The 17177-nt window shown below is 38.4% G+C and overlaps 1 protein-coding gene across 4 annotated transcripts; it reads right to left on the reverse strand.

Moving 5' to 3' along the window:
• Positions 1-266: 266 nt before the first annotated feature.
• LZTFL1 (leucine zipper transcription factor like 1) lies at positions 267-17175 on the reverse strand. Of its 4 annotated transcripts, none has more exons than XM_085569712.1 (10): positions 17040-17175; positions 8714-8838; positions 8068-8262; positions 7498-7558; positions 6574-6642; positions 5156-5221; positions 4942-5019; positions 2386-2559; positions 1801-1904; positions 267-1232 (listed from the first exon to the last, which is right to left on the reverse strand). In XM_085569712.1, exons 2-10 carry the CDS (start codon positions 8788-8790, stop codon positions 1214-1216), a joined length of 843 nt encoding a protein of 280 aa, XP_085425838.1. In that variant the 5' UTR covers positions 8791-8838; positions 17040-17175; the 3' UTR covers positions 267-1213. The 4 variants fall into 4 exon arrangements, with proteins under 4 accessions (XP_085425838.1, XP_085425843.1, XP_021408892.1 ...); XM_085569717.1 differs by having other exon boundaries at positions 2386-2544; positions 17040-17173; XM_021553217.3 differs by lacking the exon at positions 17040-17175 and adding an exon at positions 10730-10770 and having other exon boundaries at positions 2386-2544.
• Between the last annotated feature and the right edge of the window lie 2 nt (positions 17176-17177).

Genomic DNA, 17177 nt, shown 5'->3' on the forward strand with positions numbered 1-17177 from the left:
ATGAGGAAAAAAGATCCATTTCAGTTCAAGCATCTCCTGAGAAAAACATTGTTAAATGCCACTTTCTGTAACACAAACACCCTCAGCCCTGTCACTGGTACCCTCTTTTACAGCTGTTTGATGTGACGTGGCTTTGAACATGAATCTGTAATTTACATGTTCTCATTTCTAACAAGATTCTTTACTGATCTGCCACCCAGTCCTATAGATATTAAAAAAATAGCTATACAAAACATTTCTATTAAAAAAACCCAGCTCCTTAAAGATTGAATATTTGAAAACATACTATTTTATTTGAAGTAAAATACAAGATACATATGAACAGGGACAGATGAACAAGTAGAATGCACTATTAGGTGACTGACAAACAAATGCAAGGCAGATAATTACAAGTAGAAGACTCGAGAGAAGTAAGCTGTTTTCTGGTGAGTTTACATTAAGAAAGGAGATTAAAAACATCTAAAATAACTTTACTCCCAAAAATGTTCCTCCACCTTTCCTATGCATATTTAGATTATCATCTCAATATTTAGAATACTGGCAAAATCAGAATCTGTCTTCTGATGTTCAAATTTGCTTTAAATCAATTAAAGTCAAAAAGTACAACTTTACTTCAAAGAGTCCAGCACTCTGGGTATAAAGCATATTTATCTCATTATCTAATGAACATCATCTAGAAAAATGCTACTGACCACACTTCGCTGAGGTATGACATGTCCAGTGTGAAGTAACATTACAGAATCAGCGTTTCTTTTTTGTTCCTCCTACTCTCTTTCACTGACGCAATTTTTACATATAATGCTACTTTATAACTACATTAAATACACAAAAGTAACAACTGGAGTTTCTACCTTGAAGACATCAACAACTCTAATGCATAAATTTTTGGTCTTTTTTTCCCTTTTTTTAACAAAAATAGACTTTTTTTTTTGCAGGGAATGTCCTCAGTTCTTCAACAAGGTCCTGTTTGCTATTTCTCAAGGAATGTCAATGGTTAACCATTAAAAATATGACTGCAGAAACGAATACCTATAAATTGTAGGTTTACAAGGAAGTAAGGTAAGAGTTTCAGTGTGAAATTAATATTAATAGAGTTATTTTAAACACTAGAAGCAAAGAATACGCCATTCAAAACAAATATTACTGAAAAATAATACCAGCCTACATTTTCTTTCCACGACAACTTCTGATAGATCAGATGCTTTTTGACATTTCAGTCCTCTGACTCATATCTGTGGATTAAAAAAGAATAAATAGAAAAAATAATTAAAACAGACTAGAAAATACCTCGAAGACATTTTGTCTCTAAAGAAACTAAAGCAATAAATTACATCCAAGAGTGACACATTTCTGTCAAGATTTACTGTATGATTTAAACCACAGACAAATGCATTTAATTTTTAGACTATTTTCTCCTTTAAAACTGGCCAGTTTACCAAATAGTAGAATGAAGGAATCATCTACCCACAAACCCAAACAATTGCCAAAGCACCTGGAACATCTCCCATCTGTATCTCTGTGTGAAGCACCTGAGGCATTATCTACCACAGCCATGAATCTCCTGTATGCTCTCCATACTAAATTCTCTCATTACTCACCACATGGCAGCTGCTGTTGCACACACCAGCCCTAACCAGACCAAACATCCATTTAAAGGACTGGTTTGTCAAAAATCAGGGCATAGCCTATTAGAAGTTCTTTTCAGGGAAAAATGTATAGACTGTTTTAGAGACAAAATGGGAGCAGAACATGGATCCAGAACAAGGATCTTTTTGGGACAGACAGGGCAGCACTACTTACTTGGAAAGTCTTCTACGCAGATCCTTTATCTGTTCATTCTTCTTGGTGAGAATCTCTTTCATGTTGCGATAGGCAGCTGTTTGCTGAAATTTCTTCTCCAGTTCCTACATAATGACATCAACATATTATTTACATATTATGAAGACTATACAAAAATATTTTTTAAAAACAACTTGCTTTTCCTCCTCAAGTTTGGCAATACTAGTTTACCATAATTTACTCAGATTTAGATAAAGTCAGCTAGTAGATTCAAATGAGATTACTGGGGCAGCCACAGTTACCCCAAATTCATTTGCTAACAAAATCAAGCTAATAGTCTTCAGAAGACTGGGAATATGCTTTTAATTTATAAAATTTCTATTGACATAAATAGTCAGTTTTTAAATATTCATCTAGTTATAACCATGCAGTTAGTCGTGGGTTTACTATTTTATGTTTAAAGTGCTTTTCCACTGAAATACCAAAAATACAAGGGCAAAAGTGTGGCCTGGTAAACTCTGCATCCTGTAGCTTGTGCTTGTTAAATTACTAATCAGTTAAAATGTGAGTAAGGAATGCATCTTTACATTACAATAAAATGCTAACCTTTTCAGCTGTGGATAGCTGATCCTGAACCTTCAGTAAATTATGTTTTGTTGTCACCAAGTCTTCTTCCAAGAATTTTTGGTTTGCAGTAGTGTCATTCAAAGTCTTCTCAAACTGGGATTTCAAAGCTGCCACTTTGTTCTCCAGTTCAGTGATGTCCTGGTTTGCATAATTCTTCAACAGAACAAATACATAAAATATGTCAAATTCAAGAGAAGAAATAATTAAAACTTTAAGTGCAAATTTCCACACAAAGTAGGTACATCTTCACTTTTAATAATGATGTACAAGTTACTCTTGTAGAGCCTAAATGAGAAGTGCTTCATCTAAAAAAAGAAGTTAGAGCAGGAACTGATTTATAACTTAAAAACTTGTTAATAAATGCTTTTTAAAGATGGCTGGAATGTCTTCCCAGCCAAGATGAGATTTTAAGTTCCTGTACTTCGCTTCTTTATAAATTAGTTAGAGCCAGAGGATGAATCATATTAAAAGAAATTATTTACCATACAGAAACAGTAAATTACCATTTAAGATCTGAATGTCTATGCTACAATGTGTTTTTGAAACATTTCCAAAGCTGTTAGTGTAGGATGGGTAGGAAAGGCTGAAAGTGTTAAGGCTCACACTCTCAGCCAGGTACAAACATTGCACCATTCTCACGTGTCTTACACAAAGAGGTTCCAAGTTGTGAAGCAACTTTCCCATTTCCTTATGAGAAGAATCAACTCAAACGTTTCTGAACGTCACCTCTGAGCCATAAAAGATAACAGTTGTGTAACTGTTCTATGGGTTTTCATTTAAATAAAACTAAACACAAAACATTCTCAGGTTTTAAAGCCCAATTTCAAACTCAAAAGTGTAATGAGGCTGAACCAGAAGCACCTTAAAAACAAAATCTAAAACCTAAGAAATCCATGTTCCTTTTTCTATCTGGAACATAAGACTAGAGAACAGGAAACCATTTGATAGTAATACCTGTACAGAAGAAAAGCTTATTTTGAATTCTGAGACAGAGTCCAAGGCTGCAGTGTTGAAAAGCACTACATCCATTTTGTACATCTTAATTGTTATTTGTACATCTTAATTGTTATTTTGTACATTTTAATTGTTATTTTTTAACCATGACATAAGTAAATTATGCAAAAATTCTATATCCTTAAATTAAACTGATCCAACAGAGCAGCAACTCCCAGTTATTGCTGGGAGTGTTCCCAGTTACTTTGACTCCCACTTTATATATGGAGCCATCTGTTAACTATTAATTTTTAAAAAAATCAATCTGCTGAGTTGATCCTTAAGAACCAATTGTGGTTTGGCAGTCATTTATTTGTTCAAAGAATTTGAAATCTACTGCTTTATGAGCAACTGGGAGAAAGTGACAGATTACAGAAGGCAAATTAGGACATGAAAGCAGAAGATACACAGCAGCCCTGACACTGAGGCCAATTCATATTTAACCAGAAAAGCAGGATGAGATTTGTTTCCAATCTGTTAACACTACAAACAGTATTATCCAGGATTCAATACACCCCTTTAATATTTTAAACCTTTAATAATTTAAAGTTTAACAAAACAGAGAAAGAAAACATTTTCTATGAGTGACTAATCAAGTTCCTATTAAAAATATTCTTGAATACGATTTTGAAAGCTACAAGGTAAATATTTAACATATTAAGAAAACCAAATACATACCATAAACCAGGTAGAAAGCAAAATAAAAAGAAATCAGGATTAAAATAGGAAAATTAAAATAGAAATGCTTTATTATCTTGAAGCTTATTTCCTGATCTGTAAATTTTAAATTATTTTAAATTAATTTTAAATTAATTTTAAATTACTCAAAATAATGGGATTAAAGTGTTCTAATTTTGTTGAAAGCCTGAACTGAAATGTTTTAAATTTAAGACATAATTACATATGAACAAACTTTGAAAAATACTAATTATTGACAAATAAAGGCTGAAACATAGAAAAATACTCAGGTGACCTGAAGAGATTCATATGTGTCAAGGTGACTTGAGGCTTCTTACATTTTTTTGCCAGCAGCAACTCACCATGCTGGAATCCTCATTTACAAAACAGATTAAGAACCTCAAGTAATAAAAAGAAATGGTCAAGCATTTTTAGGTATACTGATATCGGGAAAACTACAAAAACATCAAAGAAGCAGCAAGTCTGGCTTGTTCATGTCAACATCAATTGACTAATGTGTGAAAGAATTAGTGTTTTATTGTTGCTCTAAAAACCAGGTTAGGTATCACTCTTAAATGTGAAGAAACAAAGAGACATAGATTTGTGTCTGTTAATACAAATATCAGCCCTGGAAACCTGAATTCTGTGATACTACTTCCTGATAGCTCCTGAATACATCATAACATCAACTAAAGTTATGGATTACCTGCTGACTGACAGACTAGCAGGAACAGACAATGTCAGCAGGAACAACACTAACTCAAACTCTTGAATTTGCTAGAAAAGGAACACACCATACATGCCAACATGATGTACTGGCAACAGCTGTGTTAAATGGGAGCAGAGGGATACAATTGTATTTACCTTCTGATCTCCTTGGATCATCTGTAAATCCCTCAGTGACTTCTCCAGCTTGGACTTCTCATCTAGGGCAGCAGTAGCCTGCAATACATTGAAAATTTAAAACCTCAGAAATGTATTTTAACTGAAAACATAAGAATGATAACCATGGGATTCTTATTTAGATATTTTAAAATATGTAACCATCATTTAGCATCCAAGATTATAGGCAACTTACCTGTGTTTCGATGGTCCTGAGCCTGGTCTTCAATTTTTCATTTTCTTCTTGGAGATGAGCAACTGTCTTTGGGTTAAAGAACAAGAAAATATTTGTGAACACACCCTGGTGCCATTCTCGATTTTGCAAATATTTCAGGGAAGAAAATACACTTCATAACTTAGGAAAGCAAAAACGATCCTAGGTGCATATAAAAATAGCCTTCATAAGTAATCAATAATTCATTAATTCATTGTGGTTTTTTGCCTCAGTAAGAAAGCAATTAAGTCTCCAGTTCTACTGTAATATACAGGGCTCTTCACTTAAAAACATGCTTTACTGCATTGAGATTATTGAGATCAGCATCATGTTAGTAACAAGATTCGTGATTAAAAATTGCATGTTCAGGGATACAAATCTCATTGTTGCTCATAATTCATATTTTCAATTAACAGACAAGTAAGAATGTATCTGCAGTTCCTTTTCAAAAGAGACAAATATCAGGTTACTGCATGTCCTATTCTGTGTCACAGGAAATACCCATGTTTTATCATCCAGAGTAAATTCACCACATGAATTTTGAATGATTTGGGGGGAAAAAAAGACAAGAGTTGTACATATTAAAAAAAAACTGTTATGATTTTGAAATTATTTTTGAAAGAGAACTACATTAACCTACAAACAAAACACAAGTCTGAATTCTCAAATGTTTTAATTATTGTAGTGAATAACAACAATATGAGACAGACATTGTACTCAACATTGGGAATGCAGGACAGAAAACACAAAATAGAACTCCTTGCTAATTATCTTGATTATCAAAAACTTAAAAGGGTATTGTAAGATGTGTGACATTTTTGAAAAGTGCAGGTGAACAAAATTAGTACAAAACCTAATAAAAACTATTGATAATATTAAGTACTAGAAAGTGTTTAGCAAATCAGAAATCAAATGTTTTCAAAATCAGTAAATTCCAAATTCTTTAATTGCCTGTTTCTTCAGGAGGAATTTAACTAACTTACAAAACAAAAAAGAATGGATGTAATAACTGACTTCAAGTGATACAGAAAATGTTAAATAACCTAGTAATTTCAGCCAGCTGCATATTTTAATTTGCTTCTTTGATGAAGCACCAGCTAGCTGTATGGAACTAATTTACTATTTTAGTCCATTAAATGGAAAAATAAATTAGTACAAAGACCAAAATGTCTTTGCAAAAGAAGGGTTGATACTGCAATACATGTTAGAGATCGTAAGTGCACAATAAATTTCTGATACTTTACAATGTTTATTAATTTACTATATGTTACTTTACATTCTTGGATATACTACTGTGATGTCTGTATACTGACAGACACATTATACAAATATTACTGTACAGTTATTTGCATAAGCAGAATTATTATTGACCACAACTGCCTGAACAGTGAAGTTCTTACCTTGTTTAGCAGCTCTGATCCACCTTCATTTAATGGAGCAAGTTTTGGTTTAATGGGATCTGCAGTGGACTAAAGAAATAATAAAGGTGAAAAAATTTAATTATACATATTTCTAGGGGGAAGAAAAGTACTCCTTTAGTCTGTAAAATAACTACTGATGGTCAATTCAGCTTTTCTTTGCAAAGCAAATGAACAACCTTTTATTTCAAGTTCTTTTTCTTGGCTCCTAAGTTATGGACTTCACTTTGAGCTTAAGTTAAACAAAAATACTACATAGAGACAAAGAAGTACTGCAAATGTGGCTCTAGAGAAGATTGACATCCTGCAGCAATCAAAAGAAAAAAGGAGTAAGAAGAACATAATATTTGAGTGATCGCAAGAGTAAAAAGTATTTTCAAAGCTCCAAATAATTTTCTCATTTAAGATACTAAAATTAACATATATATATATATATATATACAATATAATATACATAAATACACCTTTATGCTACAAACCAAATAAGGTTTGCAACTATATTCAAGCAAGACAAACTAGAGTGATATCTGTACTGTGCAATCTTCTCAGCTCTTGGGTCCATGCTGGGACAAGCGAATGTCCCAGTCTCAGCCCTGGTGCCAGAGGAAGGAACCCAGAAGCAGACACTGCCACATATTCCTGGTGTGGCTAACCTTGGGATGAGGTGTGTGAGGCACACCTCAGAAGGGCAGAACAGATTCTTTGGAAACAGCCAAGGCACTTCAGAGGGAGCCTTGGTGCCAAAATGCAAAATGACTTTTTGGAGAGTTTCAAAGATTGTTTTATAAAAAAAAAAGTGGGGTTTTGGTTTTCTCCTAAGCAGAAAGAGTCAATAATAAATATTTTAAACATCTGTCATGATTCCACAGGACATTTAATTATGATTTGATTAAAATGAAATTCTACCTTTTTGTTTGAAGATGTATATTCTGACTTTTCAAACTCAGCAACCTGGTCCAATAATTCTCTTGGGAAAAAAAAAATAAAGAGGCATTTATTTACCAAAGAAAAATATAAGGAGGCATTTCTTTACTAAGAGCTACACTATGAAACATATTTTACCAAGCTGGTGCTATGCTTTTTCTTGCATGTAAAATTCTTGTTAGAAGTACAGAATTAAGTCTTACAGAAATATAAATGCAACAGATCATGTCACATAATGGCATGATACATGCAGTGCAATAGATTTAGCATCCTTAATTAAAATATAATCTAACCAGATAACAAAAGCTTTTTAATTGAGTCCAGTGACCTGCTCTTAAATGATTAATTCAAGTAAGAATATTACTAACAAAACATCTTGCTCACAATTTTGAACTTATTTTGTATCTTGCTATTTTACAGATGGAAACATTGAAGCTAACCTATCATTGATATAATAGTAAAATAATAGGTTTCTGTGCTTAGGAAAAGAATGCAAATAGTCAACACTTTGAAGTATTCTTATTGTTGCAAGTATAGTCCAACAGCTGTTACCGATTTTCCAAGTCAGAGACATCAGTCTGTAACTTCAGGTACCATTTCTCAGCCTGTGAGAAGAGCTGCCGCAGAAGTAGAACGTTGGTGTAAGTTGTGTTTATGAGCTCTGACTCCACTTCGCTGTGTACAACACTCTGCAGTCCATCCAGCATGTCTGTCACCTCGTCAACTGTGAAGGTCTCTTCAACAAGTCTAAGCAGAGAGGTCAAGATGAGTCAAGTATGATAAAGGTAACAATTGTGCCTTATGAGATCTCACTACACAGGCACCACTCGTATAATGCAATGTTTTATAAAAACATCCACTGGCAGTCGTTGTTAGATTACCACAACATTACTAATTGGTTACTGTATTTGAATTTTCTCTTTAAATCATTAAAGTCACAAATACTAATTCAGCTACTGCCTTGTATCAAATTTACATATCAGAAGCAAGACGTGCAGCAATGTCATGCTGTCAATATCTCTGTTAATTCCTAAGAATTTGACAAACTTGGGTTTAAAAGCATTTGACTTGTAACTTCTGGAAAATACAAGAACATACAAACCTAAATGGAGAAAAATTGCCCCATAAAGTATTCAAACCTGCCACTGCTGCTAGAATATTTTGCTTTATTCTTGCTCAGCACCACCCCACACAGCACCTGCTGTCCTTGAGGTCCTGGAAACAAGAATCCACTGTTTTGAGACACATGCCCCGCTTGAAACGAGCGAAGCGCATGTAGCTGACCACTTCGTTCTGGTGGTGCTCATTAACACCCAGCTCTGCCTGTGGAGGAGGATACAAGCACAAAGACAAACATAAGGAAAAATGAGCATAACTACTGTGAATACTTGCCTTCTGACTAGTTTCTGTGATTGCTTTCACAGGGTTCTAACTAGCATGTTGAAAAACAAACATATTTTCATATATCGAGTCCCTGTGCACCTCTCATAAGTGGGTGAGAAAGTTCCAATACTTGGAAGCAAGGATTCAAGTAACGTAAAAAAAGTCATACAAAATCAGAGACAGAGGTAAACAGAGGATCAGAAGCAGAAGGACTGAGACAAAGCTCTTGGATAAATATATCTTGGTATTACATTACACATGCATAATGTAGCTGAATGATATATCTTCTATAGATGTACTAACAAAAAACCCAGAGGAAAGTATGCTATGTTTGTTACTTTTTATGTGAACTCCTGAGACTTCTCACAGAATCACAGAATGTTTGTGTTGGAAGGGACCTTCAAGACTATCTAGTTTCAACTCCCTGCCACAGGCAGGCACACCTCCCACTAGACCAGGTTACTCAGAGTTCCATCCAACCTGGCTTTGAACACTGCCAGGGATGGAGCATCCATAACTTCCCTGGGCAACCTGTTGCCTCACCACCCTCATAATAAACATTTTTTTCTGTCTATCTAATCTAAATCTACTCTCTTTCAATTAGTGCCCTGAACTATAGCTGCAGTTCCTGATGAAGAGTCCCTCTCTGGAAGGTTGTTATGAGGTCTCTCCACAACTTTTTCTTCTCTAGGCTAAACATCCCCAACTTGTCTATTTTCGTAGGGGAAGTGTTCCAGTGCTCTTGTCAGCTTCATATCCTTCCTCTGGACTTGCTCCAACACCTCCATGGCCTTACTGTGCTGGAAACACCAGAACTGTATGCAACACTCCAGATGGGGTCTCATAACAACAGTGGGGAATCATTTACCTCAACCTGCTGGCCATGCTGTTTTTGAAGAAGACCTTGAGTGATAATCTGAATTTATTTCTCAACATCCCTAAACCAGGACACCCAGAAACAACCGAAGCGAAATTAAGAAGGAAGTAATTTTAGACCTGGCTAAGTAGCCCTTTTATGCGTGCCTTTATTTCAAAGAATTACTGGCATGGGCAATCACATTGGAACTACACAGCTCATGCAGGCAGCATGAATGACAAGGAAGCACAACAGGGGAGTGGGAGTTTATCACCACAGTCCCTGGAGAGCTGATGGAAAGGCAGGTCCATTCATTGACTCCAATGTACTTTGTTAGCTTGGCTGATGTTGGGGAGAGACAGCAGTGTTGTAACTCAGCCAAAACAGTTCCTCTGATCACCTTGTCCTTAGGGAAGCTCCAGTGACAATGCTATCCTGGGATACCTGGATGAACAATCAATACTCTGGAAACTAAATGCAGCCGAGGAAGAAGCACCAGCGCTAAATAAAATCAGCTCTCATAGTGTGGCTGCAAGACTGATGTCGCCCACAAAATCCCACATATTGCAGATGAGAGATCATATAGAAAGCTAAATTAATGTTTTTGCTGTTGCTGAAGGGTTTTTTTAGTTGAAAAGCTTCTATTCATTATAGAGAGAAAGGAAATTACACTAGTAAATGAACACATAAGCACAGGCCACTTGTGATCTGCGACTCAGCCACGCTGACACTCAGCCACCTGGCCACTGCATCCCGCAATACCCCCAAGCCCTGGGAGTCTCCGCGGGGACGGCAGGGATGCTCAGGAAGGCAGGTGTCGGCTCCCGCATGAGGGCAGGCCGCAGCCCGGGCCCTGCTGCGGGCCGGCCGCCGCAGCGGAGCGGCTCCGTGCCGGGGTGCCGGGAGGAAGCGGGAGTGCCGGGCGGCCGCTACTCGCCACGGCGGCCGCTACTCGCCACGGCGGCCGCTACTCACCATGGCGGCCGCTCCGCCGGCGCTCGGACGGCTGCGGGCCCGGCGTTGCCCTGGAGACCGAAGCCTCGCGAGCGCCCGCGGCGCGCTGCCATTGGCCGCGGCGCGCCCACGTGACCCGTGCGCCGCGGAACCAGGTCAAGCCGATGTTTTCTCTCTCTTTTTTTTTTTTTTTTAAAAAACCTTTACCTTTGTGTTTTCTACCTGCTCAGGTGCCATTCGGAAAATTGTACTGTGTAGCAGTGAGCTGCTGAAGAGGTAGGGCAGTTAGGCGCGATGGGAAATATCCCACGTTTATTTACACCACCTAAGATTTTTTTTTCCCCAAAGGCTTTTTCACTAAACAAGGATTTTTGCAAAGCATTAGTGTGAAAAATGCATATTTTATGATTGGCTTTTCGCAAATGTTACAATGAATATTATATGTGTAATGTTAGAAAGTTATGCTGTATTCATTCTCTTAAGTTGCATGTTAAATATAGTTTTAGGTTACAACATAATGTTGAAATAGAAACTGTGGTGTAGGATTTTTTTACTAGCTCAAGCAAGAGATGATATTATCAAGAAACTTCACACAGAGATGACAGTGACTTGGGGCCCATAAAGAGTTACAACGTCCTTATCGGAAAAGACAAATATTCTTCAACCTTTTTTTCGTCTTTATGGAATTTACCAGGATTTACCTGATTACCAGGATTAATTTACTGGAATTTACCTGATAATTTACCAGGATTAAGGGGAAAGAGTTGACAAAAACCAGAAAAGTTCTTAATTTGCAAGGAATTTATGCATCATGTATGAGATGTATGAATATGCAATAGGCTATCGCTTTTAAGGTTATTCCTTTGTTCACAAGGCATGCTTTTTGTGACTTAGTGTTGGAGAGCATCCAGACATCCGTAATTCTTTGCTTTTTATTGTGTTGTAATTGTCCTAACTCTAAATTTTACTAATCTAATTGTATTACTATTTTAATAACCATTTTATTATTATTAAACTTTTAACATTTTAAAAACCAAGTGATTGGCGTTTTTCACAATTAGTATGTCAGCAGGACAACTCAGAACCATAGAACGGATTGGGGTGACAGGAACCTTAAAGATCATCTAGTTCCACCCCCTGGCATGGGCAGGGACACCTTTCACTAGACCAGGTTACTCAAAGCCCCATCCAGCTTTGAACACTCCCAGGATTGGGACATCCACAACTTCTCTGGTCAACCTGTTCCAGTGCCTCATCATCCTCACAGTGAAGAATATTTTCTTAATAACTAATCCAAACCTACTCTCTTTCAGATTGAACTCGTTCTCCCTTGTCCTGTCACTACAAGAACTTGAAGGGTTCCTTCAGGTACTGCAAGACCACAATTAGGGCACCCCAAAGCCTTCTCCAGGCTGAGTAACCCCAGTTCTCTCAGTCTTTCATAGGAGAGGTGCCCCCTCCCATCTTGGAGGTCCTCCTCTGAACTCACTCCAACAGGTTTGTGTCTTTCCTGTGCTGGAGAGTGCAGAGTTGGATGCAGTACTCCAGGTGGGATAACTGTCACCAGAGTCTTTCACCTGGTCACCCAAAAAGTTTACAAAATGTAGAAAAATAACCTGGTATCCATCAGCTGAGTGTATGGGAAAAGTCTAACCCGTTGTAGGTGGCCCAGCTGTGTTGAACCCTGATTGCACCTAAGGAGAGGACAAAAGTAATGGGGAATTTCAGTGTAAGTAAAAGGAGTAAAAGTAAGTAAACACTGAAATTATGGATTTTGTCCATTAATTGTCCTCAAGGCCTGCAGAAAGCGACGAGATCTGTCACAGCAGAGATGCAATATTAGTGAGCCACAAACAGAGGAAATGTTGATCATTGAATCTGTCCCATTTCAAAGAGGAAGAAGGGATGTAATAGCCTTCTCCCATGACACCAGTGGACACTTCAAAAGCCAGTATCACCTTCCATATCTAGACAAGTGGTGAAAGCAGAGCACTGGAATGGCACAGCTAAATTACTAACAGACCAGGAAGCAGCAAGCTGGGAAGAGGCTGTTTGGAACACACACAGGCAGGAGGGCTGCTGCACTTGGGCAGCTGCTCCATCCAGGCACTTTCCAGAACAGAGTAGCCCCAAGGGAAAACTGCCATTCTTCCATAGTTTGAGAGTGAAAAATAGGATCCATTGCAATTTCCATTCCTCAGCATTGTACTTGTCTTACTGGAAATGGCCTGCAGTGCATTTTCATTAACTAATGGCCCTAAAAGCAGCAGTGACCAGTTTAGGATTAATGGATTAATTTGTGTAGGCAGCTGTATTGGTGGCAAATTCAACCTAATTTCTATTTACTTCAGACGCAATCAGGAACAAGTGACAATATTCCATGAAAATCATCTAGATCAATTCTTGAGACTGACAAAGCCTGACTCCTTCCAAATCAATTTCAGTAAACACAAGGCATAGGTGGAGTCTACATTCAAGACAGGAGACTAAGGACATGTTTACAGGAGGAGCATGCCCTCAGGGAAGGGCATCCAGGTCTGTCATAATTGAAAACAACATCCATGTGGCAATCAAGGGAGTACAGAAAGACAGGCTATATGCACAAAGGCTGTTCCTGAGCATAAGCAGCTCTACAGTAGTTTAAACTGCCCTGAAAGATCTAGCAGGAGCTGAGCTTTGGCTTGTGAGCTTGCACCTCTCTGTCCTCTGCTCTACTACACGGTATACACCGTGGCAGCATTACTTCTTCAGGTTCCTCAGCAAGCTGTGCAGAGAAAGGCGTTACTGACACACATGGTCACCAGTGATGTTGACTGGCAACTTTTGTATAGGCCATCTACAAAACAGTGTTGGCATTTGGTTGGGCCAAAACACGTTCAACCATGGGTTTATCTCATTCCTCTTCTTCAGCAATTGCTCACTACAGAGCTTAGAATGACTATGCATGAATGAAATTACTGAATGTTCAAGAAGGTTGAGCTGCAGCAACAGCCTCAGCTTCTGCTGATATGGGTTCATCTGCCTGCTCTGTACTGCAAAGATCCCTGCACCTGGAAGTGTTTACCTTGGCTGCTTCTGTGTATTTGTTAGCAAAGAGACACCAGTGAAATGAAGCACAAAAGAACTGAAGTGCATGTTTTAAGGTACCAGCCACAAAAAGAGCAACCCGTGAATGGCCAAGGTGTAACAAGAGAACAGCACAAAACACTGAACAGGGGAACCTCCCTTTCACTGATATCTTTGACCCTATGCTTCTGCTGATGCAGGAAAAGGGCAAATTAGACGCTGGGAGAAGATTAAAGTAATAACAGGCACCAAAAATCTGTCACACAGGATCAGAGTAAAGACCATTTTATTTCCTTTTCTGGCTGTGGCAATAACCAGGAGTAAGAAAAGGATCAGAATGAGATACATGTGTATCCTGGACAGTTTGAGCCTTCACTACCATTTACTCTTCCTACTGAGTGGACCAGCAACTTTCTGAGCTGCCAGCCAAACCCAAACTGTGGTGGTTGATCATCATTCTGGAATCTGTCTGTTTTAATTTTCTCTAGCCCACCTTCAAAGATATTTGTTGTCTATCTTGACAACCACTGTGGGAATGTACCATATGCTCATTATTTCTTTTTGTTTAAGCCTTCAGTCTGTTTCTATCAGTGTTGTCTGGCTTTAGCTGTCTCCTGCACTTAGTGCTATGTCCATCTTGAAAAGGAGAAAATACAATAACAGTGTCCATGTCACACCTGCAGTGTGCATTAGGTTGTGATAAGGATTTTTGTGCTTGTTGCCAACCTCCAGAGCTTCCACAAAGGACACCGGGGTAGAAATGGGGTTCTGAGGAAAATAGCACAGAATTACAAATAAAATTATCACCTTTCATGGCTAGTATTTGGAGGGGGAACATTTGGATTTGGGGCCCCAAAGAGCAGTATCTATTTCACAAATAATTAACAGCTGCACCTGGAGTCTCAAGCTTGTCTCTGCTCCCTCCACAACCCACTGGGACAGATCTCTGCTTTACTATTCACAATCAATATTTTCTAAGGAAACAATTTTGACCAGTTATCTTCTTCAAACATGTTTCATCTGACCTGAAGAAGCAAGTTAGAGGTCTGCAAGCCCTTCCAACCAAAGTGAGTGGGGGCCCTGGGGCAGTAAAAATGTCAACAGTGGTCAAGACAAGAGACTGTCCATGTGGGGAGAACAGTCAGGATTTGAGAGCAATGTTTCTGCCATCCAAATCTAAGCCTCTTTAAAGCTGCAGGAGAAGACACATTACATTTGTGTCTGCAAACTTCCCTAACAATCCAAGCTCCCCTCTTTTGCTTGCATGCTTGAGAGTCCTATCAGTCTCATCATTCCCACAGGATCAAATACATTATTTTCCATGAGGAAGCCTGTTTGGAACACTGCCTCCTACATCATGGCACCCTAATGCAATTAAATGTACAATTCAAATTATATCTGGTCTTGTTGATGGCAAAAAAAAATATATATTAACTTTCTGGGGGAATTACTGCATTCATTTTGGATAAGATCTTCAAGGAAAACATACTGCCAATATGAAGTGAACTTGCCATCCAGAAGAAATTAGACACAAACCTCAGATCCATGCCAGGATTTCATCTATGCTTTTCTTCAACAGAAAGTAAAGGACACTTATTTTTTATTCACATGGTTGTCTCCACAAATTCAGAGCTTTGTTCTTTAGGAAGCTTGGTTATACCTAACAAACAGAGGGGAGCTTTCAGTTGCCATGGACACTGCTTAACTCTGGTGTTACTTCCAGACATTGTACTGGAAAGGTATCCATCTCTAGAAGTCTCACTGCACATAAGCTGAGAACTCTGCCTTATTGCTATGACTGGAAGAATGACTAACAAGTTACTATTACTATGGTAATGATATTGTAGCTGGTGGCTCTTAAGTGAAGTCTCTGAACAATAGAAGAACTGCAGGGCTCAGTTTTTATTGCTATTTGTTAGCTGTGCATGGAGAAAGAAAATTCCCTTAGGAAAATTCTGAGACTTTTCTGAGAGCTGTTTCATAGCAGCTCTCACTTGCTTTCTTTCTCATAAGTGCACACAGTGTGAACTGTGAAAACAACATAGATTATGTCAACTAGTTCATTTTCCTAGACTAGACTGATGCTGTCAGTTCAACATTTTTATTGCTTTAGCAGGAAAGAGAATTTCAAGCAGAAAAAACCCCATCTGATAATCTATTCATAGAAGCCATAAACCACCATTATCCATTAGTATCACTGAGACGCCTCTATAATGCATAATCCATAACAGTAAGAGTGATGCCAGACTGCACTTTCCTGAATGAAATGAGAATGAACCATAAACACTCACATGAATCTTTTGGGGGATATCTCATTACTGCAGGAGATAATGGCCAATATTGCATGCAATTTTCTGTTTTTAAATTATAGTAAACTATACTGTCAGTTACAGGCTAATACAAATAAGAAACCATTCCTTTGCCAGAAGGATTGCTCCTTGTAGCTTATCCTGTGTTCCCTGCAGTATATGTTTTCTATAACAACACTTCTGGTGAAATTGAAAAACAATATGTGATGACATGCTGTATTGTTATAATTTGAGCCCCTGGGTACTGTGTTAGTGATGAGATTTTCTTTAAGCACTACTCTTTTATATTTCTTTCAAAAAGATTATCTTCCGCCAATTTCCACAGAGAATCTTAATTTTTAGAGAGTACAGCCTCTACCACTGCTGTTGATTCAAGCAGACAGAGTTGAATCACAACAAAGGTGTTAAAGAGGGAGCATGGTATGAGTGCAGCAAGATACAGTTTTTAAAATATTTTTTTCTCTCATACTAAATGGACAAGTATTTGAACTGCCTTCTTTCTCGGGTATGCTAAGACACGTTTATAGAATCATAGAACCTTCACCAAGGTTGAGAGAGACATTTAGGATCATCCAGTCCATGTGTCCATTCAGCACTGCCACTGTAACACCTAACTCATATCATCCAGAGCCAGAGGTCTTATAAACACACCAGGGATGATGACTCCACCATCTCCCTGGGCAGCCTGTTTCAATGCCTGACAACACTAATACTGATTTTTTTTTTTTTTTTTCTAATATGTAATCCAGATCTCCCGTTTCATCCTAAGGCCATTCCCTCTTGCCCTCTCACTGCAGGCCCGGTAGAAGAGACCGGCCCCCACCTGGCCACGGCCTCCTTCCAGGTGCTTGTGGAGAACGATGAGGTGTCCCCCTCCTTTTCTCGGAGGTTTAGCCCCTTGAGGGAAGAAGCCTTACCTTGATTTTCCCCCTCAGTTTTAACCTTCAGCAACTAACCTCACTAAACGGTACTGAGACAACTCCAGCGCTCTTTCTGGGCTGCCACCAATCTGCGCGACCCGCACTCGCCCAAGCTTTCCCAGCCCGGCTCTGCCGAGCCCCGCGGGGCGGGCGGCGCAGGGCGGCGCCGAGGGC

Source organism: Lonchura striata, chromosome 2 (genome assembly GCF_050655825.1).
Source record: "Lonchura striata isolate lonStrDom1 chromosome 2, ASM5065582v1, whole genome shotgun sequence".
NCBI lineage: Eukaryota > Metazoa > Chordata > Aves > Passeriformes > Estrildidae > Lonchura > Lonchura striata.

Bases quoted from the DNA above. Each gene is read 5' to 3' on its own strand.
- LZTFL1 (XM_021553215.3), bottom strand. The intron at 5,222-6,573 runs GTAAGAACTTCA...TTTAACCCAAAG, and splicing joins GATCAGAGCTGCTAAACAAG to ACAGTTGCTCATCTCCAAGA. The intron at 5,020-5,155 runs GTAAGTTGCCTA...AATGTATTGCAG, and splicing joins TCAGGACCATCGAAACACAG to GCTACTGCTGCCCTAGATGA.